The sequence below is a fragment of the Anastrepha ludens genome, chromosome 5, assembly GCF_028408465.1.
Source record: "Anastrepha ludens isolate Willacy chromosome 5, idAnaLude1.1, whole genome shotgun sequence".
Classification (NCBI taxonomy): domain Eukaryota; kingdom Metazoa; phylum Arthropoda; class Insecta; order Diptera; family Tephritidae; genus Anastrepha; species Anastrepha ludens.
Genome location: NC_071501.1, coordinates 60,270,778 through 60,297,730, shown reverse-complemented (window position 1 = coordinate 60,297,730; position 26,953 = coordinate 60,270,778). Strand labels below are relative to the sequence as shown.

Sequence of the window (26,953 nt, the reverse complement as noted above, 5' to 3'; positions counted from 1 at the left end):
TTCTGCACTAATGTCACGACCATAGAGTTCGTAAATAGAGTGTATAAAGCAACAAATTTACATTGTTGAAACATTTTGTTTTATAGTCCTTATCTTCTCAATGATGAACAATTGATAATTCGGCTGCGTGCGAGATCGTCTACCTAAATCGTGCAGCTAAATATAAAAAATTCTAAATCGTAGGGAAGTGTCGGTAATGCAGTGAATATAAACAATTTCAATTATTTTTTAACATACCAAAATTGAACTGTCAAATTTGCCAGAGTGATCGTTAAATACACAACGATTTTTGAGCAGTGGCACAAAATTTATTATATTGCTAAATAGTCCCAGAGCCACTACAAAATTTTTCATTTTGTATATGCAAACGCATGTGTACAGGGCCCGCCATCTATCGTTACGGATTTGAACTAGGTATTATTTGAAGAATGGCAACACTTAGCTATCATCTGATTTGACAGAAAATTAGTTTTATTCTTCCGCTGAACGAAAATGGTTGTGTATACGCTCAAAGAATGCTGGGAAATATTGCGACATTACTTTGAAAATCATGGTAATGTTGCAGAATGTGTCATCATCTTTTCGGATGAAGCTCATTTCCATCTCGGCGGGTATGTTAACAAGCAAAATTGCCGCATTTGGGGCTCAGAAAACCCGCACGTACTCGAAGAAAAGCCGATGCATTCACAACGACTCACTATTTGGTGCGGATTTTGGTCGAGAGGCATCATTGGTCCATTTTTCTTCGAAAATGAGCGATGAGTGGCCGTAACCGTCAATGGAGAGCGTTACCGGGCTATGTTGAACGAATTTTTGTTCCGAGAAATTGAAGAGGAGGATATTGGTGGCATTTGGTTCCAACAAGATGGCGCTACTTGCCACACAGCGAATGCTACGATCAATCTTTTGCGCACTGTCTTCGAAAATCGCATTATCAGCCGAAATTCTGATATCGTTTGGCCGCCTCGGAGCTGCGATTTGACGTCGTTGGATTACTATCTTTGGGGTGCCGTCAAAGACCAGTGTTATGCCAACAAACCAGCAACAATTGATGCACTGAATACCAACATACGCGATGTCATAGCTGAAATACAGCCGCATACAATCGAAAATGTGTTGAAAAATTGGACCGATCGTATGGGATGGTGCATGGCTAGCCGAGGCAGCCATATGAATGAAGTTGTGATCCATCATTAACCGGAAGGATTGTACTTCAAAATAAAAAAAACAGTTTGGAAAAATATTGAGTAGTTTCTTTTTTATAGCATTTTTAATTCCGTAAAGTTATATGGCGGACCCTGTATATGATAAAAGCACACGAATTTCAATTTGAAAACAAACAGTTTTGGTTGTCCAACGAACTCGCACAGTTTAGCAGCTGTTTTCCTAAATTGTAGCTGTGCTTTAAACCTCTAGTGGAATATTAGTCTAGGTACTAGACTTCAGACCTACTTGCACACAGCTTTAGTTTCGGAAACATGCGCGTATACTCATATACGTACGTACATCTAAATAATTAAATTAGTATATTTCGTATGACAACACTGTCAAATTCAATCATACTTTTTCAAAAACATTTCGGTTCGGCTTAGCTAACTTATAACCAAATCCAAGGCAACGTATTCAAATTTGAATTATACATACATAAATACGTATTATATGTATATTTGCCCTCCAATTTGATGCGTTTTAGAAGAGGCGATTAGTTTTTCTTTTATTACGTATTAAAACCAAAACATAATTGAATGTGCATTACTTTCCACTACCTCTACCACGCCTTTATGTTATTTTTTCGATTACAATAAAAGTTCCGGGTTCTTGGTCAATATACACTATGCCCATGAACACTTGTTTACAATCAGTGTTAATATTTACAATACACGCAATGTACTATATGTAGGCAGGTAATAACGATTATGCCACCATGAGAATACTTGCGCCTTTGTTACTTCCTTCCGTCTGCCGCTTATCAAATTTGGAATGATTTCATACCAAGAATTCAAAAACAAAACTAAAAACAAACATTTCGGTGTGGCAAGTGTAAATAATTTTATTATGTTTTAGTTGGAACTGAATTTGATAAAGGTTAAATTGTTGCATGAATTTAGTTCACATACCTTTTAAATTTATTTTTCTGAGAAATTTGAAGTGTTGAAGATAACTGCTCTATGGAAGTACATACTGCATAAAATACTAATTTCTGTGAAATACAAGTAATCACTTTCGTACGAAAACACGCTTAATTGTGAACATATTGAATATTTTGGTAAGTCCATAAGGCCATTTCTAAATACATACATTTACATCAGTAGTTATATTTGCATGCATTTCTCAGATACATGTATGCATATTCAATTCTCTCGAACAATAGATCGAAATGTACATATATGTAAGTATATTATCCCACACAAGTAGAGCTTGTGCGACTTAACTTTAACTTTAAATAGATTTATCATACCTTTCAAAATCTATTACATATATAAGTAAAAAAATAAGTTAATCGCTGCGTGCGCTTTGAGGATTACCGTGCAATAGGGAAAGCTTTAATCGTGGAAAAGGTTTTTTCTAGTAGCGGTCGCCCTCAAAAGCTTCTCATAAAAAATCATCTGCCATTCGGAGGTGGCATGTGTAAAACAACATGAAGACATACAACAAATCGGAAAAGAAGCTCGGCCAAACATCCAATAAAGTATTTTATTATTATATTTATTTACATATACATATGCATGCACATATACACATTCATATAAAATTTATTAATATATTACTGTGTAGCTACTTTGAGCAAGAGTGCCTGATTCCTAAAAATTTTTCAAAACACCCAATAGGTTGATACCTTTAAGGTTAATTTCGCATATATTCCATAAATGTATACATAAGTATATGCTGCATATTACGCATTCAAGTACGTATTACAAGAAATTATTTAAAGCTTTTCTGTGCACCTATGTATGAACGTACATATGTACTTGTATATCCAGCTCTTCTACTTTAAATCACTGTCTGTAAAACTGTCAAATTACAAAACGGGGATACGCATTGTACAGGTAGAAGCATGTTAATACAAAGTACCCGTGTGGTCTTTTTATATGCTGTAATATTCTTTTCCATAGTAAGTGGCACCGGTGGTAGCTTCAGATATAATGCGTAATAATAAATATTCTGAATTTACATTTACTATACGCGGTATTCTATCTACGTCATTTGCCCCATACACTTTGGCAATGATAACTTGAAGTGTCATATTGAACAGTCTTTCGAAGACAAGTATCATTATTCTCCAGAGACATGCACAAGTATCTAGGTATTTACGGCTTTTTCTCATGAATATTGCATTGGTAATGTAGCAAAGCTGGACTAAAAACTTTGATTATCAGATGAATAGATAGCGTGAAATTCTTCGTTTGTATTGTAATTGTGCATTCAAACATGCATACATACATATATGAATTGTAATGTTAGGAATTGAGTCAGACTTAGTAATGATCCAACGTTTAAGAACATCAAAGGAATTAAGGAAAATTGTTGAGCTTTAAAAATGAGCTATGGTGGATATGTATCAGCCCTTAAAATTTGTATAAAGCAAGAACGCACAGTTTTCTATGCGCTTATGAAATAGGTACTACGAATAAAATTAACTTTATTGCCGATTATAGGAAATTGCCAATGACGATCTTTTTCGCTTGCGCGTAAATAGTTACATCTGGGCGTAAAGAAAACACAGCCTCACATTTAAAGGATTTATTTCTGTTATGCCCCAATCGGAACGATTGCTGCAAATTATATATGTATATAATTGGCGCGTACACCCGTTTTGGGTGTTTGGCCAAGCTCCTCCTCCTCCTATTTGTGGCGTGCGTCTTGATGTTGTTCCACAAATTGAGGGACCTACAGTTTCAAGCCGACTCCGAACGGCAGATATTTTTATGAGGAGCTTTTTCATGCCAGAAATACATTCGGAGGTTTGCCATTGCCTGCCGAGGGGCGACCGCTATTGTTGCAGCAATTTGCTTTGCTCAATAATATCATGGCTGGGTAAGTAATTTTAGATTTCGTGCTCGATTGAAAGCAAATGTATTGAGTTTCTCTTCGCCCGGTGTGTTTCTTAAATATTTCTTAATATATATATATATATATGTATGTAAGCTATAAATATATCCTGAGACAATTTTCAATATTTGGTATTGTACGTATTAGGCTGTGTTGTTGTTTACAATTAGTATCCAAACACAAGTTTGTATACTAGTGACAAAAGTCAGTGCACAAGTGAAACGTACTATTATTAATATATAACTGGTGCATAATCCTACCGATATATGTATGTATATATCACACAGGAGCACACTCTACGTATATATCTATTAAGTGTGTTACTGAAATTTCCAACTGATGCTGCAAATGAAATGCATCTTTACCAAATGTTATAAATTGTTTAGGTTAGGTTAGGCTTTTGTGGCAGTCGGCTTAGAGCTCACTTAGACCTTGTAGGACCGTTGTGATACTACTGTGCAACACTGTTCGTTTTTCTTGGAATTGAGTAAGGACCCAATAACTGTTTTTAGTTCGAAATTCTGACATATAATTGGCGCTTACACCCTTTTTGGGTGTTTGGCCCAGCTCCTGGTCCTATTTTGTGGCGTACGTCTTGATGTTGTTTCACAAATGGAGGGACCTACAGTTTTAAGCCGAGTCGGAATCGCAGATATTTTTTTTATGAGGACCTTTTTCATAGCAGAAATACTTATACATTCAGAGGTCTGCTTCGGGGGGACTGTTATTAGAAAAAAGTTTTAGTATCATTTGGTATTTCATGCCCGGAGATTCGAGCCTGGGAACTTCCTGGTTGTCAGGCATCAGCTATGCGACCGTCACTTTTACAGAATTATTATTTTATTTATTATATATCAGTAAAAATCTCTTCTATAAAACATACATATTTACTTCATAAAGTTTTGCAGCTTAAGAGATTAAAAACTGCGTCATTTACAAAATACAGATTTTTACATAACTACAAACAAACAAAAATAATAAAGAAAAATTCACTGTGCATACTAAAACATAAATTCGATAATAATATCCACTAGATTTTAACCAAACTAATTTTTTTTTAATTCCGGATTCATTTTCTCATAATTTGCAAAAAGTTGTACTATTCTGTTTATCTGTAATGCAAACATGTTAACAATATCAACGATGATAAAACAAAAACTGTTTCTGTGTTATTTTGGAAAATATTCCCGGGAATGTATTGTATGATAATTCGCCTTTGCACTCTTCTTTAATTACGACATTATATAAAAAAAGTAATTCCAAACATTTTAATACTAAATTCGGTTTAATGGTTCATACTGTAATTGTAGCTTCAAATTCGTTCGATGGTCGATTAATGCAATTCTAATTCAAAAGGTTTGAAACTGCGGTTAAAGAAATCGTAATCCTAGAGGTAATCAATTCATATGCAATACTTATCGTCCATCGCTGGTTTTTACTATATACCGAACGCCTGAATAACAACTACATATATTCTGTGGAGAGACAGGGGTACGGCAAATTTTTTTAAAGTTCAAATTTTGAGTGAAATATTTGATCTTCTATCTAAGTCAAGCAGGAATAATTTTTGTTGCATTTTTTGGGTAAGAATATTAGACAAGCAAGGCACGTTGAACAGGTAGTGTCAGGAAAATAGTTGATTTGATAATTTTTATCTTAAATGGATACCAAAACGTCAAACATTGTTTACATTACATTGTTTATGCTTAAAAATGTAATATTTTATAATTTTGACGCTTAAAATAAAATAATATGGGGAAATGTGATTTGTGCTACAAACGAAGGACAAAACGCCACGGTACCTTCTCTCAATATTTGTGTACTTCGATCATGTCCAAAAGCAAATTATTGATTCGATTAGCATTAATGTCAAATAGATATCATTCATTTGCTACAACAGTGTCGGAATCCCGAAAACCCATTTGTCGACCGAAACGGCTAGAAAGTTTTCAGATTATTATGCCTCTCTGATTAAAGTATGTGAAGATACATTTTCATACTTATGTAGGTATATTGCATTTTTTGTGGGTGGATTATGACAGTCTTGTAACTAATAAGCGATTTGTATGAATCTGTGAACTTTTCATGATAGACTGTCAGCTGACCAAGGACAACAACAAAATGTATGCAATTGCTGCTTTTGTTTTTGTGCTATGCGATGCATTCTATCATTCGTGTACAGCTACTACCTGTTTCATGTGCACTAGAGACACATATTTTTCAATTGCTCCTGACATACGTAATTTCCGAGTTTTATTTTATTAACTTTAAATATGCAAACAAGGAAAAAATACTCGGATAAACGCAAAAGTATTTTATGCACAAAAACATGAATCATAATAATATATATGATTTGCTCCTAAATTTCTAATGAAGTGTAAGAGAAGTCAATATAATTATTTGTTTAAAGGTAAAAACTAGAATATGGAAATTACGCGTATAATATGGAAATAATAAAATACTCATACTGTATCTCATATTTTTACACAAATAAAGCTAACGAAATGATGCGAAACGAAAAAATATGTGAAGCAAAGAGAGTCACATGGAATGGCCCACATATAATTTACGAATCGAAGGGCATCCCTAATACATGTATAAATGTACACATAAACACGTATGCTTATATTTTATTCGCTGTCACTTTAATGTACATACATTCATAATGGATATGCATCTATTCTACATTTTGTTCATTTATTCTTTTATAAACATTTATTTTCTTCCAGGTTGTCGTGAGACGGGCTTTATTTATGCCATCACCAGTGCCGCTGTCACACATTCGATTGCGCGCGCTTGCAGTGAAGGCTCCATTGAATCGTGCACCTGTGATTATAGCCATCAGTCGCGATCGCCCCAAGCGAGCCACCAAGCTGGCAGCGTAGCGGGTGTTCGCGACTGGGAATGGGGAGGGTGCTCGGATAATATTGGATTTGGCTTTAAATTCTCACGTGATTTCGTAGACACTGGAGAACGTGGACGCAATTTAAGAGAAAAAATGAATTTGCATAATAATGAAGCTGGTCGAGCTGTAAGTATTCTTTTGCACGATTGCATATTTATTTATTATTGCGCATAAAAAACTTAAATCTGCAAATTGGGGAATTTTAAAAAAATTGTGAAAATATTAGCTTGCTATTACGCATTTTAAGATGATCTCATTGCATGTTGCAACTCTCTAAGAAGTGTTGAGAAGTTATAGCATTTTCAGTTTAACTGGAAATCGTTTCAAATTAAACAAAATGTTTTTTTTTAACTTAAGCTAAACTATATTCATATTATTTACAAATACAGTGAAATTTTATTTAACTGAAATAATAAAAACCCATAGTCAAAAGTTATACATAGTAAAAAAACTCATATCAAAGTATGCTTACCTTTATACTCCGCTGCAAAATTATAAGAGCACCACATAAATACAAGTTTTGACTATTTTCTTATTTGTCTTTCAGTTTCAGTTATCCTATATTTATTAAAATATAGTTCATCATTTAGCAAAGGCCATACAATTCAAAGTGTCCCACATTTAACAGGATGTATAGAAATTCGACCAATTTTCATTAAAAATTTTAAATTATTGAAATTTGCTAGGAAAATGTTTGGTAATTGAACGAAACTTTTTTTATATAAAATTAAGAACTTAATAGAAGCAAAAAGGAAACATCCATGTGGTCATTAAAATAGGTACGAAATAGAAATATATATGCTACAAAAAGAACTTAATTCTTATACAATATTAAAAATTTTGTTTAAATTATCGAATTTTTGATCAAATTAGTATTCAATTTGACATAGAATTTATAGTTTTCTGTAGGAGTGCAATACCATAGTTCTTTGATTTCTTGCCAAAATTTTCTTATTTGTGAATGTTTCCTTCCCGATTCGATTCTTTAAATATACACAAAGGTTTTCAATGCGGTTCTGGTCGGACTGGCTTGACCAAACCATTATTTTGTAAAACCGTTCACGTACTAACATTGAGGAGTATTTCGGATCACTATATATATATATATATATATAATTGTCGCGTACACCCTTTTTGGGTGTTTGGCCGAGCTCCTCCTCCTATTTGTGGCGTGCGTCTTGATGTTGTTTCACAAATGGAGGGACCAAAAGTTTCAAGCCGACTCCGAACGGCAGATATTTTTGTGAGGAGCTTTTTCATGGCAGAAATACACTTGGAGGTTTGCCATTGCCTGCCAAGGGGCGACCGCTATTTGAAAAATGTTTTTCTTAATTTTGGTGTTTTCACCGAGATTCGAACCGACGTTCTCTCTGTGAATTCCGAATAGTAGTCGCGCACCAACCCATTCGGCTACGGCGGCCGGATCACTATCTTGCATAAAAACCACCGAAGTGGCATATTCTTCTCAAAAAACGGTAGACTTCTTGAAGTATGTCCTTGTGAATAAATTTATGTAAACAAATCTGTGCAACCAATAACGCAACAGAATATAACGGGTCTTTTAAACTCACAATGAAGCAGTGATTTCATTTATAAAAAAACGAAATTTCAGTAATATCTTTAACTTTTCCGAGCGGCACAAGGAAATCGATAGATAATGGCAGCGTACCTATTTTAATGACCATATGTGTATATATACATTGAATGTAATGAGATGAAACGATTCACCTTCATTTGATCAATTAAGCTTTTGTACAACTATTTTGATGAACCAGTGTACACGGATAAACAAAAATCAGCTGAACACCGTTCACTCAAATTTTTTGTAGAGGGTAGAGAATGCTACGCTTTCGCCTGGTCAGACTACAATGGGTTGGGAAAAGAACACACAACGCTATGAATATGCTGGAAAAAGGGTAAAAGAAGACGGAATAAATGTGACATTGTCGCGGGAAACAAACATCATTAGAAAATGTGACGCCTTCGGTTTCAGCATACGAAAGAAAGTTGGTAAAAATTGTAAGGTAGATCCACTATTGTCCACCATATTTTGCGTTTCTTTGGAGTTATCAATAATTGAAAATATATTTTTTAGCTCGGGGCTATCTGAAATTGTGTCTAATTAATTATGAAAGTAGTTTAATTTAATTTGAATAATGTTTCACTGAATTTAGAAGTAGTTTAATTGAATTAGAATCATTTTTCGTTTAATTTGAAAACTGTTTAATTTAAACTGAAAATGTTATGCCTTTATAAAGCTTTCGGTTTTTATAGAGCAAGATAACTTGACAAGTTTCATGAGAAACTAGCAGTAATATGAGTTGAGACATTCAAAACTTCAATAATTTTTATATACAAATGTATATATGCATATATAAGTGTATACATACAATCAAGCATCTTATTATGTTTCTTTGAGGTAGGTAACACCGATTCGCAATAAAAAGATTGTGGAAAGCAATGACAATTTTTAGGTAACCCAAAGCCCCTTCCCGCCACCATTCCTCACGGTAATTAGTACCTTTAATAGCAACAATACCGACCGTAAATGCTAACATTTTATTGCCACGCTTGCAGGCTTTGTTAATTGCAGCAGTGCTGGATAGTGGATTTACTAGTACATCTTTTTGAGACTACATGCTACGCAATTTTTAATGGATAGTTTCCAATAGCATTAACCCGCTTATAATTTGCACACATATTTGTACACACATACACGGTTACGTTTTTCAATTTCATACATACATACTCGTATTTAGCCTAGTCCATGAATGTATGGAAGATTTGTGCTCAAATCGTAAAATGTGTAATAGTTCATTTACTTTTGATTTATATTTTTCGCTGTTTTTATTTGAAGTAGTTGTGTTGCTGCTCCAATTCCATGGGGCGGTAAGTACACACCGCACAACACTGCCTTTATCGAACACGCAACGCAAGTTGGTGGTCAACCGTCTCTTTTTAAGTCTGCCACACACGGACTCGTTTCCTACCGTGCGGTTCGCTGTTAAACAATATTAATATGTTGACAGCATTGCTGATAGGAAAATTTAAGCGGTCGTAAAAAGGAATAAAATTTTCGAGTATAAGTAGAATGAAGTTTTAATACCCTGCACGCCGTACAAGCTTATGTTAATATAACATATGTAAGTATATATATGTACATATATTACCTTTGTTGCAGTTTTCTCATCGTATATGATATTGATAAATGGAAAAAATGTGGCGCCTATAACCTTGATAGCTTAGGCCGAACTGATCTTTCGGTTTAAAGTTTGATATTTGATTTATTCACACAAATGCGATTGGCTTGGTTTTACTAGAAGCTTTTTGACAGAAATACATTCTCAGGTATAGAACATTTATATGTACACAAACGTTTGTCATTTAATGTGTCATACACGAAGGGCCTTCAGATAATAACTTAACGAGTTATACGCAGTTACTTCCGAGTGTCAATGTTTATGCTAATAATTAAGTAGTATTATGAGGAATTACTTTCTAAGAAACGTATATGAATACCTATGCATATACATGTTTACGCACATGAATTCCTCAAAGAAGATAATCCGTAACTGGTTTAATTTAATTTTTACTGTGTGCTGAGGGTTTTCAACTTTGAAGAAGCAGTTAATTGCTTGCAAAATTAATATCCGATTGGGTCATTTATTTACCCAAGTGAGTTATATATATTTTTAGAAGTAAGCTACATTTAATTCTCTTCAGACAATTAATGTACTTGTAGTATACCAGCGCTCGTACAAGGAAAAATAAAAGCACAAGCGTAAACGTACTTATACTCGTACGTACATAAATACACATCGTCTCAAAATTAAGTTACATTCCCTTGTCAACTGATCATTCATACTGTTGCTCCCCATTCTACGTTTAATTCTTTTTTGCATTGTTATTAATATGTAAGTTGCCACGGTATTAAGCTTTATTGATCGTGTTATAGAGATGGCCTTCTCTTATGTTACCATGCTCTCGTTGATGTTGCTGTTACCTTAGTTGTTGTGCAAATATCAATAACCGCATAAAAATTGGGCTCATGCTGTGCTGATTTTTTTTAATATGGCATCAGTTGCGTGAACGACTACAGGCATTCGACAATTAAAAAAAAAAAAACAATGAAAATGTAGTAATAAGTGTATTATGCACATCGGAGTTAGGCCCCAGAATCACGAAAATAACAAATGTAACAGTGTTTTCGCACTCCACAAATATTTTCTTAAAATTACTTCAAAAAGAGTTTCAACAGATAAATAGCGCACAATTTCAAGATATTAGAGTTGAGTTTTCTACTTCACAATCAACATCTGTTATTATTCACAGCCTTTATTTTTATTTGTATAATTTTTTATTTACGGACCCCTTAGAATTTTAAAGAGTTAGCTCTTTTAAAAATTTTAAAATAAAACTACAGCTGTAAGCGATTTTGGATACAAGCCTTAAATTTTTGAAGGGAATAAGCTAAAAGTATGTTAGAGAAATTTAAAGTAAAAGGAATCGAATTTCATAGATTGTAATGCGATATTATTCGCACACTGTGATAATTTTCTCACTCATTTTTTTAAAGAATCAGCTGTGCTCAAATATGAATCAATAAAAGGTGGTCTATACTTCATTTACTCATCAACCCAGAGCTGTCTTGTAAACGCAGTCTAATCCCTAGAACTTGCGCCCATAGCAGCACGCAACTGTTGTTTATTATTATATAACAACTTTGCCATTTACATATAATTTCATAAAGTAACACTAGGCACTTTTCTCCTCATTTTATCTCGCTTTCTTCTTCCTTCAACTGTAGTATCTGCCCAAAGCCGATTTAAAAGTTCCAATCGATTTTTTCTTAGAACTGTGAGTGTCTGGACTTATGTTTAAGTGAAGAAGAAATAAAACAAAGAAAAAATGGAACCAAGAAGAAATAGTACTTAGCGAAGCAATTGCACTGCTATTTAGGAGACCGTACGAAAATGTTACAAAGATACCGCGTAATTGTTTCTCAGTCCTAAACACTGACTTGGTTGACTTGTAGAAACATTTCTCCTCAAAACGATCCGGGTGTTCATGTCGATCGCCTCCGAGGCACTTATCGGCGACAGTAGATTACAGGCAGCAAAGTCAAATATTAAAATAAACACGTTTATATGACGCAATTATTAAGACGGAGGACGGCATTTTGGCTGCAGAACTCCAATCGTCGATATCATCAAATTAAATATTCACTTGTATATTTTTAATTTGTACGGCGACAATGAGCAGATGTAGTACTGCCACTTAAAAATTAAACGTGATTTAAACAGAAACAGTAAACAAGATATCTGCGATCTTAAACGTAATAAAACTCGTTGAAATCAAAGTACCCGTTCGAAAATATCAGTTTAGAGAAAAAGAAATCCATTATTTTCTCGGTATATGGCTATACTGATTGATATCTCGTAAAGTATCGATCAGACAGTTTAAAGTTTATGTTCGTTGTGAAGTTAATGCTATTTCATATTAAAAAAATACAGGGTGTCAACAATGGAAGTCAAAAAAGAAGAAATCTGGTACGTTTTACAGTTTTTTTATAAAGGCAAAAATGGAAGCCAAGCCGCTGAAATTGTGAATGGTGTTTATGGTGCCGATTCTGGTTTCGCTGATTCCGTTCAGGCATTTTTGATGTTAAAGAAAATGTTGATAACGTCGAAAATGTCGATAAAATCACGGGAATAATCGAAGTTGATCGTTATGTTAGTAGCCATCGCCCAAGAGCTTAAGGATCGTCCATACAACACTTTAAACCATTTGCGCAAAACTTGTACTTGTAAATAACGGTACAAGCGAATTTTTCCATTTCCTCGTGCCGGTCACATTACCACGTCAGTTACAGAGGTTTAGGAGATCAGGGTGAGGTGAGAAATATTACATACCGTTCTGATTGGTCCCACTTTAATCGTAATAATCGAAGTGAATGAATCGAGTGCCTCTAATTTTACAAGAATTTTTGTAGAACTTTCTTGAAGTTTATATATATTTATTTATAACTGTAAATATGCGGAAGAGCAATATTCTAAAAGATTCGCGAGCTCTTAGAAAAAAACATAGCAAAGCAGAAAAATGTTTTTAACCCGAAAACCGCTGAAAGTAAAGATATAACATTAAAAATGTCTGGAAAAAAAACTTAAAAACAAGGAATTTTTTTACTTGAAGGCAACATTATTGAATACAGGATTTCATATTGCATTGCTGTATTTTCCGCGTTTTCAAATTTAGTTAAGTGCAAAGCATTCGGAGCCTATGGTAAATTTGAAACTGCAAGTACGCGAAACGATTGCAGGAGTGTCATTTGATTCATACTTTTGTCAATATAGGTATTTTATTTTCTCCTAACGTTTTAAATTATGAAATCTGTCTATCATAGCAAAAATACATACAATTTAATTTTGAAACAAACATGAATATATAAGTATATCAAAATGTGAAAATAGCGCCTGTTTAAAATCGCTATGCAGGAGGAAATTAAAAATGAATTTTCGATTTTTTTCAGGGGAAGTTTTTCTCGAAGTTTGGGTTGTATATCGAAAATTAATTTGTCAGCCAGGTAAAAGTAAAAAAATAGTTTGCTTTATCAGCTCATCTGGAAGTAGTTTACGTCAATAATATCTTGCAGTTATATGTGCACTATAATTAATACACGTTTGCACTGGCCTCCACGTAGTTTTCTCACATATGAAATCGATAACAGAAAAAGAAAGAAAAAATTAAAGGACTTTTGATAACGAAAGTCATAAAGAAAACTGTGCTCATAACTTAGTCAAAAATGAACCGATTTTAATGATTCTGGGTTCAAAATGATCGTCATTACTTACATGAACGACTTCATGTAGAAATAAATCCGATAAAGTAGTTGAACATTTTTTATTTTCCAAAAAACAAAAAGTGCGACACAGGTTTTTTACTCAAAAATTCATTACTCAAAAACAACTCATTTTAGCTACTGGGCATTCAGCTCAATTGAAGTTTGAGGTGTCATCTTGATTTGGAAAAAGTTACAAAAAAAAAATACACTTTTTGAAATATTGAATTTCGAAAAAATTTCAAATATTTTTCTTTTTTGCTAAATAAAAAATTTTCAACTACTTTTTTGCAATTGTTTCTACATTAAGTCGCTCGTGTAAATAATGACGATCATTTTAAACCCAGAATTATTAAAATCGGTTCATTTTTGGCTAAGTTATGAGCATTAAAACAAAATTTTCTTATATAATTAAAAAAATCGATTTTGAGCCGAAACCCAAAATTGCCGATAACTCTTGAAAAAATTTTTTTTCGGGCGAACAAAAAAATACGTGTCTCATTATTTTGACTAGAGAGCAACATATTTGAGTTACAACGAAATCGAAGAACGTGACCCGAATGATTCGGTTGAATTGAAATGGAAAGCATCATATATAATATATAATAGGCGCTTACACCCTTTTTGGGTGGTTGGCTGAGCTCCTCCTACTATTTGTGGCGTTAATAGTTTTCCCCATCGTTACGACGAAATTGCAATTGATTTCCCGAAGACATATTGATAACAGATATATTGAGTTTCTGCAAAGAAAAAAACGTATGCTGTCTTTTAACTATACAAACAACATATAAATAATTTCTATTCCATTAGTGTTTTTTCTGCTGTCTATTTTTTCTATTGCGCACTTATTTGAACATTGAGATCGTGCAGGGGAAAGCTGCTTAAAATCATTCAAAGAGTTCTTCAGCGAATTCATAGTTTGTATTGTAGTTAGTTTTGTATTCAAATCTGAACAAAATTTTACATTATTACTGCTATAGAATCAATATCGGAAACGGAGGCAATCGGCTCGGCGGAAATCTAGCTCAGCAAAGCCGTGCCACTTATAAAAAAATGAAACGGAAAATAAAACGAATTTACTTGTGATTTTAGTACTTAAAAATGCAAAACACTTCACCATGAATTCATACCTATATACACATAAGAATCATGAATAAGCGTCAAGTCATCTTTCGCATAGCAGATGATGTGTGTAAATATGTATACTGTTGCTAGCAATTGCCAAATCTTTAAAAGTAGGCACAGACTTTAGTAAAATTTCTTTGGCCCACACGCAAAACATATTTGTAACGGTCCTGCCAGTAAAACTTGATTTCATCAATTTCCCACTACTTTAAGCTTATAAAGGCATGTTCGCAGCTCAGTCGCCAAACAAACAAATGCTTGCGCAAACATGCAGCCAAAAAGAATCTTGAAGCCTCAGAGTGTGACACCAACAACCAATGATAAACCGACCTCTCCGAAAGGCATCACAAAAAAAAAACATAAAACAAATGAAGATGCTACGTCTGCAAAGCGCGAGAATTCTAGTCCAGGTAAATATACACATAATAGAACAAAATATCAAAGCTTGACAACTACTGGCTAGAACCGCCTTCTGCAAGCAACTCAAATCGATTCACAGTACTTGACTAAGAGGAAATCAATTGTAGTACTCTCCCACCCCAAATGCGCAAGGAACCTAGGCCTCCGCCAATATTTGTATCTGGAGTGAGCCACTTCAAGAACTACTCTTAAATGTAGCCGTAGATGGCTTAGTATTAAAAGTTTATGGAGGAAGCGAAGTTACCATCCAACCACAGTCAGCAAAACAATTCACTGCAATAACTGCGGCCCTAGTGGAAAAAAACTGAGTTCCATACATACAAATTAAAACAAGAGCGTAACTTCAATATAGTCCTCAAAGGTATGTATTCTTCGGCACCCACAGATGAGTGTCAAGCAATTGAAAACCTCGGCCACCAAGTGGTAAATATTTGCAATATGCGTCAATGTCAAAAAAAAAAACCGCTTCCTTTGTTCTACAATAGCCTCAAAGGAGGCAGCAAAAATAAAGAGTTATATGCTTGTGATAATCTGCTTTACACAAAAATTAAATTTGAAGCACCAAGAAAACGGTGCGAAATTCCACAATGCACAAGAAGCTAACGCTACGGACATACAAAACACTTTTGCAATCGTAGCCCAGGATGCGTTAAATGCGTAGATAATTACTTAACCGTTGACTGTCCAAAAAAGGGTATTTCAAAGGAAGTTAACAAGAAAAACCACAATCAACAACTGTACATAAAGAGAACAATAATAAAAGAGAAGAACTGAAAAGAATGGTCAGAACTCTAGTTGAACAGATGGGTACTGTACCTACTTAATCTGCTTACAATCATGCTCCCGAATGTTCCAAAATTAATAGGCCGCTACTGCTTGCAATTTGCATTGCCAATGGGCTCACCCAGCACAGCTATGAAGTGGAAGTATTTCTAGCAGATAAAAATATTCTAAATATCTGAAACACACTTGCCAGATAAATATTACGTAAAAATTCCAAAATATGATTTGTTCCACACAAAACATCCTGTTGGTACAGAAAGAGGAGGCACGGCTATCTTAATCAAAAATAATATTGCGCATATGGTTCATGGAAACACTAAAAATTACAATATACAATCCACTTCTATAACAGCCAAAGATGGAAAGAGCTCTCTTGTGATTGCTTCTGTGTACTGTACTCCAAATCAATCAATAAAAAGCGGCGAATACGAAATGTATTTTAAATCGTAGGGTTCTAGATTTATAGCAGGTGGCGACTACAAGGCGAAACATCCGCAATGGCACTAAAATGCCCATTTAAAGAAGAAAATATCAAATTTTTATTGAATTACTTAAAGGGCATTGTATGCGTGACAAATTGCTTTTACCGTGTGCGGGTTTTTTAATAAATCTGCTATGGTTATGTACGAGTATCATACAATAGACTGTATTGAAGAAAGAGAGTTTTAAAAATCCATCTTTGTATTTAAAAGTTATGTTAAGAGAATTTATTAAAAACAAAAAAACGCCGAAAACTCTTTTTTGGTTTATTTGGGGTTATGTTATATTATATATGGAACTTCTTTTTCAAAAAGGTTGTTATTGTTTCTATTAGTATTACGAGTATTCGCTATTTTTCTTTTTACCGTAAATACACCGTATTCAGTAATTCGTATTCAGTAAATTCAACGGTTTTTTTAATTTATAAAAAGGTTTGAAATTTTAAGAAGAGTTGAGAAAAGAAGATTCAATAATCTTGCTTAACTTCAAAAGGAGCAAAAAATTGAAATTTGCATATTCAAACATCAAATTTCGTAAGAATCAACAAATTTTGGATAGCACTAAAACTTTCTTAAAGTGACCGTTTTTAGCCTTTTTCGTAATTATATACAATTTTTAACTTACAATTTTGGTAGCTTGAAATTAAAAAAAGAAACAAACACCAAATCCAAAAATTTTCGCATTTTGTGTATAAAGCGCAGTAAATTTATTGCGAAGAGCAAAGGGTTGGCAACACTGCATAACTAGGCTTATGTGATGTCACGTACCCTCTTTTGGGAACAATCAATTTTTTTATTAATACAAGTACACGATGCTCGATACCGCCGTAAGGACACGATTATGAATTTTCATTTACATGGCGCTCTCATAAGTTTGATCATGTCAGCTGACATAGAACGAGTAAACGTACGTCGGTGAGTGGGGGCACCATTGTAGGACGCAAATAAAACAGGCCACAGACGGGATACAAATCGAAGCAACCGGTTGAAACATATTTCGCCACACAGGTGTGGATTTGTGGCCGACTTTAGTTTCACATTGTTCGTTGCTAAGTGAACATAAAAAAAAATGATTGCTATATATGGTATTAATGCCATTTTTTAAGTCTTAAGTTTTACTCAAACACTATTGAATCCGCTGTGTTCAAATTGAATATGCTTTTCAATATATTTTATAATAATCTATAGTGATAATAATTTAGTGATTAATCGAAGGGGGTTTTTAATGCAAACGTTGTTTAAACAGTATTTCTTGAAATGAAAACCAAACTTTCAATTTTTGTTAGTTGTCATTTTATTGTACAAATATATGTAAGTATTTAAGTCCTTTTTGAAACACTAGGTAATCTTTCAATAAAAGTAAATCCATTTAATTTTTACATTTCGCATATTGTTCAGATGGCGCCATTTTGATTGCCCAGAACTTTTAGTTTTTTCACATTTTAAACTCAAACTATGTACTTTTAAATAATAAAACGTTTTTATAAAAATGTTAAATGTTTTGCTAAAAAAAATTCTTTAAGAATGCGTTTTGCGATACAAATGGGGTAGGCCCATTAACTTTCAGAGCGTGATGCTCTGCTCAGATACCAAAGTTGTGTCAGCCGACTTGTTTTTACGTTCGTGAGAAATTGTACCATTAAAAAAGTTTTTCCAAATTTTTCGCATATTAAATTAAGTCCGGACCGAACATTTTCATTGACCCAACTAATAAACAACAATTATTAATAAACAAAGGTTCCTAACTTCAATCACATTATACATCCAATTCTCTTTTTACACGGTTTTCTTTTACACGGTTCACTAATACATTTTTTTATACGAAATTTTCGTACTTCCACGAATCTCAAAACAGAAAATGCTTTTCTAAACAAGTAAAAGTTTTCGTGCGAAATTAAGTAAGAATAAATACATATGCATTAGGCCGGGTCGATTTGTGGGTAGGCAAAAAAATCGCCCATTGCGCTGTGAAAATCATATTCTAGGGATCAAAATAAGAAACTTTGCCGAGGGAACCATACCTCTAAAAAGAATTCTGATGTCCCCCAATTTGGGTCGAACTTTTTAGTTTCTTTTCTCATGTAAAGGCTAAAAATGGAGATATTTTGAAATGATTGTATGGGGAACCCCCCAGGGGAGTTCCAGGGGGTGTGCCACTGGCATGGGGGGATCGGCCGTCCAAAGTTAGTGGGGGTCGGTTATACATTTGGACTCGATTGGAGCACTCTAAATGGGTCAAAGTGAGATTTTTCGTTCGACCCAAATTGGGGAACATCAGAATTCGTTTTAGAGGTATGGGTCCTTCGGCAAAATTTCTTAGTTTGATCCCTAGAATACGATTTTTACAGAGCAATGAGCGATTCTTAAATCGACCCGCCCTAATATGCATGTATGTACTTCTAAGTCGATAATAGGTTTGTCTGAGTGAAAATCTCTAGCCCTAGTACGCGGACCAGTATTTTGTGAGAAGTCTCTGCTATTACATTTGGCATGACATTGTCGACAAGATATGTTTCTTTTAAGCCAGATTAAAAAACATGGTCGGTGGAAACGATGTTAACAAACTGTAATTAAAATATCATCTGTTCCTTCAAAACCCATGCAATAAGTTCATACATTTCGAAATTAATTTCATTTCATTAAAGCTCAACGTAATCTTTAGGTGGTGTGTAGTTGGATAACAAGGTGGTGCAAAATCAATCACATAATTTTGTTTTTGAATCATTTTTTTACTGAATAAAAAAACAGTGTATGTGTGTGTCGTTACAATTTCTTTTGTTTGGCAGTTTACATTGCTTTTTCGATTGTGTTAGTTTGTTTATTTGTAACACTAATCTCACGAGGAATCTCGGTTCGAATCTCAGTGAAAACACCAAAAATTAAGAAAAACATTTTTCTAATTAATAGCGGTCGCCCCTCGGCAGGCAATGGCAAACCTCCGAATGTATTTCTGCCATGAAAAAGCTCCTCATAAAAAATATTTGCCGTTCGGAGTCGGCTTGAAACTGTAGGTCCCTCCATTTGTGGAACAACATCAAGGCGCACACCACAAATAGGAGGAGGAGCTCGGCCAAACACCCAAAAAGGGTGTACGCGCCAATTACAAAATCTTGTATTTTATCATTCTCGAAGCTGATTTGCATCACTGAACAATTGCTCACTAGCCATAGTTAATGAAGGAGCGGATAGATATTTTCAAGCATTTTCTTTCTTTGGGCTTAATATCAGTATTTACAAAATGTTACAAAAACCTAAAGTTTAAAAAAATTTCAACCACAAAAATTTCAAGCCATGTTAAGTCAAAGGCAGTTTTTTTCGACGATGAACCGAAACCGAACTGAAATTTTTGTGGCCGAGCTCCAGCTCACTATTTATTTTTTTCAGTTCATGGCGTAATTATATTGCTTTCATAAATTTATAAAAGAAAAAATTTAGTTTTACTAATATTCCACAAACCTGCCCAATATTTAAACATATATTTCTCGAACATTTTGCAATCTTAGTAATACATTTAAAAAATTCAAAAAATCCTATACATACATATTTTTATTTTTCTTAGCACGTACAAACGGAGATGCGGCAAGAATGCAAATGTCATGGTATGTCTGGCTCCTGTACGGTGAAGACATGCTGGATGCGTCTTGCAAATTTTCGAGTAATTGGCGATAACCTTAAAGATCGTTTTGATGGAGCTTCGCGCGTTATGATCAGTAATAGTTTACGACAAAATGGAAATTCTATAGCAGGCAGTTCACCGAATTCAAACTCCATTGGAGTATCTGGTATTGCTGTAAGTCCCAATGCAGCAAGCCTGAATGCTTTTACCGCAGATCGTATGTTAAGCGACCACATACCTGAGCATATATTAAAAACACATCCAAATATCCCTCCCCTAAGCACACTAAGCAGCCCAAACAGTTTGTCCCGAAATTCAGTGCGAAATCGTGGGCGTCAAGGGAAAAAGAATAATAGGTTAGTACTATGCACATACTTTTGCAGTGTTATACTATATTTATATATTTAAATAATAATTTTAAATTGCATAATGTTTTCTGTTTGTGAAAACAGAATGTTGTTCCAGAATGTTAAAGTTTTATGTATACGAAAATATTCAAATAAGCTCAAGAGGACGATTTAAAATTCTATTTAAAAATATAAAAAATGGATATTGATAAGCACAAGCTATTTTTATCTATGATTATTATATTTATTTCAATTACTAGGAATCTTATAAACAAAACGAGTGCTATAAGGCGAATTGAATATGTTTAGCCTGCAGCCTAGTTTTCGCACTTTCAAATATTCATCCAAAACGATTTTGTTACATGCACACGATATATTTTTAATGTTTTTATTCAACAGATACAATTTTCAGTTGAAACCGCACAATCCTGAACACAAGCCGCCTGGTCCCAAAGATATTGTTTACCTGGAACAATCACCGAGTTTTTGCGAGAAAAATTTGCGCCTGGGCATCCAAGGCACACATGGACGTCAATGCAATGATACATCAATCGGTGTTGATGGCTGTGATTTGATGTGCTGCGGCCGCGGCTATCGCACGCAAGAGGTTATGGTCGTTGAACGTTGCGCATGCACATTTCATTGGTGCTGTGAAGTCAAGTGTAAATTGTGTCGAACGCAAAAGACGATACACACATGTCTATAAGTAGTAATATGTATTTTTCAAATCGACCCCTATACCTTCACCAGACTGTCTTTGCCTACAAGTTTTAAAAAGAAAATACAAATTTATTAAGAAATAAATGAAGCGCTTACCGAGTCTGCCACAAATCATCACCAACAAATACATGAAAATATGACAGCATGTGCAGTAAACTTTTGTACGTCAAAGCTGTCCAGCGTATCTAAAAGCAGAGACTTGAGCAGAGCAGAAACAAGGGTGGGGATAAAAGATGTGGTGGCGCCTTCTCTTCTTGTTATTCCCTGTTTATTTATTTATTTATTTATTTTATACACTTTCAATTCCGCTCAACAGTTATCCGCCATATGAAATGGCACTGCATCATGTTAGCTGTCAAGTGATGCGAGTGCACATAAGTAATTATATCAGTATTTTAGTGGCAAAGTAGATATCTGTAGACATATTTATTTATATACATATATGTATATGTATATAGCAAAACGCCAATATAATAATCTTAAATTTCTTTACATATAATAAATAATATGAACATAATGCACACTGTAGTAAATGTTTGTACGTGAGTTTACAAATTCCGGCCGGCACAGCTTAGATTTTATTGTAATTTTAAAACATTTTACAATTAAGTTCGTGCTCAACGTAATTATTAAACAAAACCCACCCACTTAAGCGAATGTAAACGCTTTTAATTAACAGTATTAAATCAATTGAAATCTTACGTAGTTTGTAGTAATCTTATAAGAAATATGCACAAAGTTTCCCAGTTTATTATATCATAAGTTTCATTATACTATTGTATATTTACATCAATGTAATAAATATTGTTTTTTGCTGCTCAATGCACAAAAATAGGCCTAAACAAAGACTGAACTGTTGTAAAGTACATAATTAGGATTTTTTTGTTTAAAATGTAGTATTTTACACTGTCTGGATGTACATTAACTTTCAAGCATTGTTTGCGCCAATTTGACACAACGTTCAAATTGAACTGCTATACATACATATTTACTATTTGTATTCAAATTAACTTAGGATTTTGGCTCTATGTAGAAATCATATACCAGCATTGCATATTAACGTTCGTTTTAGCCGGTAGATGTCACTGTAAGACTGTACACAGAAAAAAATAGTAATTGGCAAAATAACGACTGATTCATGGCGTCTGAGGGTTAAAGGACTTCACCAAAATAGGTTGAAGTTTTTCTACCGGAGTTATACAATTCATTATATTTTAAGACCAAAATATTCTTGCCAAAACATTTCGGAAATATGTTAAGATTTACATGAGCTGGATCAATTTGAAAATACTTCCTTTTGGTGGAAGTTTTAAAATATTATTATTATTATTATTAAATTTGTATAATAACAAGTTACACAAATATAAGGAGGCAGCAGCACTAGCAGCATGGACCATCGGCTGTAGTCTTAAAATAAAATAAATATTATTATTCCGACGGAGAAACTGTACCAATTTTCTTTGTATCGAGAGTTAAGAACTCTAATGTATACGTACATAGGTACATAAAGATGTTGTCTGCACACAAATATTGTATTTAAAAAAGTTACGTTTCTAATAACAGCTCAGTGCAGATTTATGCTTAGTTTGCCTCATACGAATGTTATCTGAACCAGCTATTCTGTATATGTCTACGATAATTTTGCCAGTTTCTACGTTAATTCCCATTCATGTGTTATTTAATGAGTAGAAAAATTCATCACACATATCTAACATAGATACTATACATGTGTATATATATATACGCATATAAATACATATCTCAAGGAAGATGTTGTACTTACTCTTATAGTTGGAAGGATAGTTATATAATATTTTAGTCATACGTATTTATATTTTGTAACTTACACATATATTAGGGTGGAGTGAATGTTGTTTAGATCACTATTGGCTGGCCAGCAGTAAGTTGGCTTTCGTATATTAAGAAGTGCCCCGATGCTATTATTTTTGGAAAAACGTTTAATTCAACTAAGGCGCATTCATTAAAGGTGGTGGCGCTAGATCAACAACAACGTTTTGTACATAGAAATATCAGGACGAAAGAAAGTAGAAAAGAAAAAGGAAGGAACGAACGACTCATACATACATATTATACATTGCACAGTCGACTTGAATTTGGAGCTAGAAGTATACACTGTACTATGATAGTGCGAATGGAGCGGCTTTTCGTCATTGCATTTTATTCGGATGTACACGGCGAATCAAAAAATCAGCTGGTTTACCGATACCACGTTTAATGGATTGCCCTTGAATTTAACATATTCGTTTTCACGTTGGTAATTTATGTACGTATGTTTAACACTGCCTGTACGTTCGTACTCTTTGATTGTTGTTAGTGTTTAGATCGATTTCAAAGCGTTTTCATGGCCTTGCAAAGCAAATTAAAAACGCTATTTAGTTTTATTGACGTATTTAATGACATCAAATGACTTTCAGTGAAGAGCATGTATTATGAGAGATACATATGTAAGTTGTCTCAGTTTTTATTATTTATTATTTAAATTGTTATTATTATTTTATCTTCGTACTAAAGTGTCAAACTAGCTTTCAAAAAAAAAAAACTTAAAATCCTTGATTTATTAAGTTTATTAATGTTCCGTTCCGTTTTGGCAAATTCATTTATGCTTTGGGCACCTCTAACCGTTATCCTATTAAGACAAAATTTTGTGATTTTAATTAACTATTATAAAGGCAACATTTCATTGCTATACCGTAAAAAATATAGTAAAAAATGTCCTATACTCCACCTTAATATACACATATTTTTATAAGTAAACATAGTATGTACTTGGTCGGCTTGAGGAGGTTGTATAATGCTGTTTGCCACCTGTGTTAAATTAAATCGAAATCTGTTTATATTCTAACATCTGTAAATTATTAGATTTAAGCTAAACCAAATACAATCGGCAACATGATTTACTGTATTGGAAAATATGTATGTTTTTGAGGAGCGGTTGGAAGAAAAAATATCTGAAATGGAGTTGATCTCTTTTTTGTCAGTACACATTATACACATATTTGTGTGTGTTAATGAATATTGTTTATTATAAAAAACTGTACGTAAATCAAAGTTTATTAGGTAAAAGTTGTTTGTGAGTGTAAGAATATAAATCGAAAGAGCTGAATGAAAAACAAATACTTGTATTTTTTCCAAGGCCGCATAAAACTTAATTGGTTTCGAATCCTTCTCAGGAGTTTACTACTATCGGTAAGTATCAGCTGAAATTGAAAACACTGCCAATCCCTCTTTTTGGTACAGTATACACATCCCAGGATAGCTGGTTGTGCGTTGGGCTTGGCTCGGGTGAGAACTTCCTGTACTGATGACGATCCCTGCAAACGAACTAAGGACTACGATTTCAGAGCATGCAAGGTAAGGCAAGAAAAACATAGCACCTTGCGGCGTCTACTATAGCTGCCATGTTAAGGGGCGCAAATTCGGTGTGGATTTGTTGAGAGTAGAGAGACTTCGTCGCCAAGTTCTGTCGTTCACCCCTACAAGGCTCTCATCATGCCCGTTCTAACGTATGATGCAGAAGCGTAGGCGATGGCAATATTCGATGAAGCGACACTTGGAGTGTTTGAGAAAGAGATTCTTGCAAGATTTTTGGACCTTTGCACGTTTACGACAGCGAATATCGCAGGCGATGGAACGATGAGCTGTATGAGTTTTACGAGGACATAGACATAGCGCAGCGAATAAAGATCCAGCGGCTACGTTGGCTGGGTCATGTCGTCAGAGTGGATACAAACGCTCCGCCTCTGAAAGTTATCGATGCGGTAGCAGCTGGTGGTAGCAGAGGAAGAGGAAGCTCTCCTCTGCGTTGGAAAGATCAGGTGGAGAAGGGCTTGGCTTCACTTGGAGTGCCCAACTGGCGCCGGTTTGCACGAGAAAGAAACGACTGGCGCGCTTTGTAAACTAGGCCAAAATCGCGTAGGCGGTTAAGGCGTCAATTAAGAAGAAGAAGAAGAAGATATGCATGTTTGCTCGGATAGACAATAATTTGTTAAAAATTTATTTGAATGACTGATAAACCCGGCCACTATTTGCTGCGACTTAATACATTTTGGTATAGAATTTTTTTTTTGGGTAGCTAATATAATAGTAAAGTGTAATAATAATCCTGGGTGTGATTACACGCTATTATAATATACAATCGTATGAAAATGCAACCCTTCTGACTATGTTAGTATGAGTGACAAGAACGCAGGCAGTAGTGTTCAAAAAAGGTATTCCGTTAGGTTAAAATCTTATTCTTATTAAATAATAAAAGTTTCTTTTTTTCAATTTGTAGAGAACTTTTTTTTTTAAATGAACCCTAGTAAGTCGAATCTACGAAATAAAATTTCGGACATACATTATATTTCAAGAAAGCGAGTCGCACATTAAGCAATATAAATGCAAAAATAGATGGTATAATTACTCACAATGAGAAACAAAATAAAAAAATTGGCAAACAACAAAAAGGAAAAATTGCAAAAAACAAGACGATCTTATTTTTTAATTAAGGTAATTTGCATTCGTGTATATGATGTATATGTTTATTATTGTGTGATTATAAGGTGTAGAAGTAGTAAAATTTGTATCTTTATTACCCACTGTTCAACTACACATACGCATGCCCTCATTCTCTTTTCATTATGTATTTGTAAAACAAACCGGAAAATAAAAATGTCACACTCTTCGTCCCTTTCGCCCAGAGAATAGGAACAATTTAGATTGTTTTCGAGTATTATTCTCACCATTCATTGAATTGTTAAGGAAACATCGATTTTTTAGCACTTTTTATACATATTATTCGTAAAGCAATGGCACACAATTTACTAAATTGCTAAGCAGTCCCAAAGCAACTACAAACAAATTCAAATTAGAAAGCAAAGTTTTAGGTTTTCGAACGAACCCGCACATTTACGATGCTGCCTAAGTACTTCTAAATTGAAGCAGTGCTGGAAACCTCCAGTAGAATATTACTGTAGGTACTAAAATTTAGACGAACTCTCCACGATTAGAGATTTACAAAGCATGGAATTCATTATATACAATTGATGATATGGTATACCATTTTATGAGAGCAACTCATTATTTCTGCAATTTTTGTTTGTTTTGTGACTTTTGCATAAAGGTCCCAAATAAGGCTTTTCTTTTCAAGTGAGCAGTGAGATCCTCTTCGCATTTTCATCCCCATAATGATTTTAAAGCAAACAAATCTTTATGGAGCCGTCATTTACGGAGGAGTCATTTGCCGGGTTATAAGCAATTCTGAACCGAATAAGTAGATTGCTAAACGGCTAGCTTAGCTTGATCCGCGAGTGGAATTTTACTTTCCACCTACCCTGCATATCCGTGTTCCCCTATCCACCACCTGGGGGTTGTGATCGATTGGTGGCAGGCAACTCCATACGGACTGCGCTACTTCGTTTTCTAACAAAATAACATGCATACCTACATACATATGTAGGTAGGTGAATTGGTTGAAGTGCCAGTCTGGCACGCCTCAGGTAGCACTGAAGCGCCGTTTTGATACCATTATGAGACCTCCAGCAGGCAGATATCTACAGCCAGCCAGACCTGTTGATATAAGATTGTCAAAAACGTCTTGCGGTTTTTTATTGAATTTTCAATTGTTCATAAAATTGGTTATAATAATGCGATTTAAGTCAAATATGCGCC

General features: G+C 34.2%; 1 protein-coding gene across 1 annotated transcript in view; it reads left to right on the top strand.

Annotated features, from left to right (window-relative positions):
• LOC128865347 (protein wingless) overlaps positions 1-24,397 on the top strand; it is a 35,682-nt gene extending 11,285 nt beyond the window's left edge. The window contains exons 3-5 of the mRNA XM_054105582.1: positions 6,780-7,081; positions 20,160-20,572; positions 20,963-24,397. Of these exons, the coding sequence (XP_053961557.1) occupies positions 6,780-7,081; positions 20,160-20,572; positions 20,963-21,269 (1,022 nt within the window). The 3' untranslated portion in view covers positions 21,270-24,397. The remainder of the gene's footprint in view (positions 1-6,779; positions 7,082-20,159; positions 20,573-20,962) is intronic.
• The last annotated feature ends 2,556 nt before the right edge of the window (positions 24,398-26,953 follow it).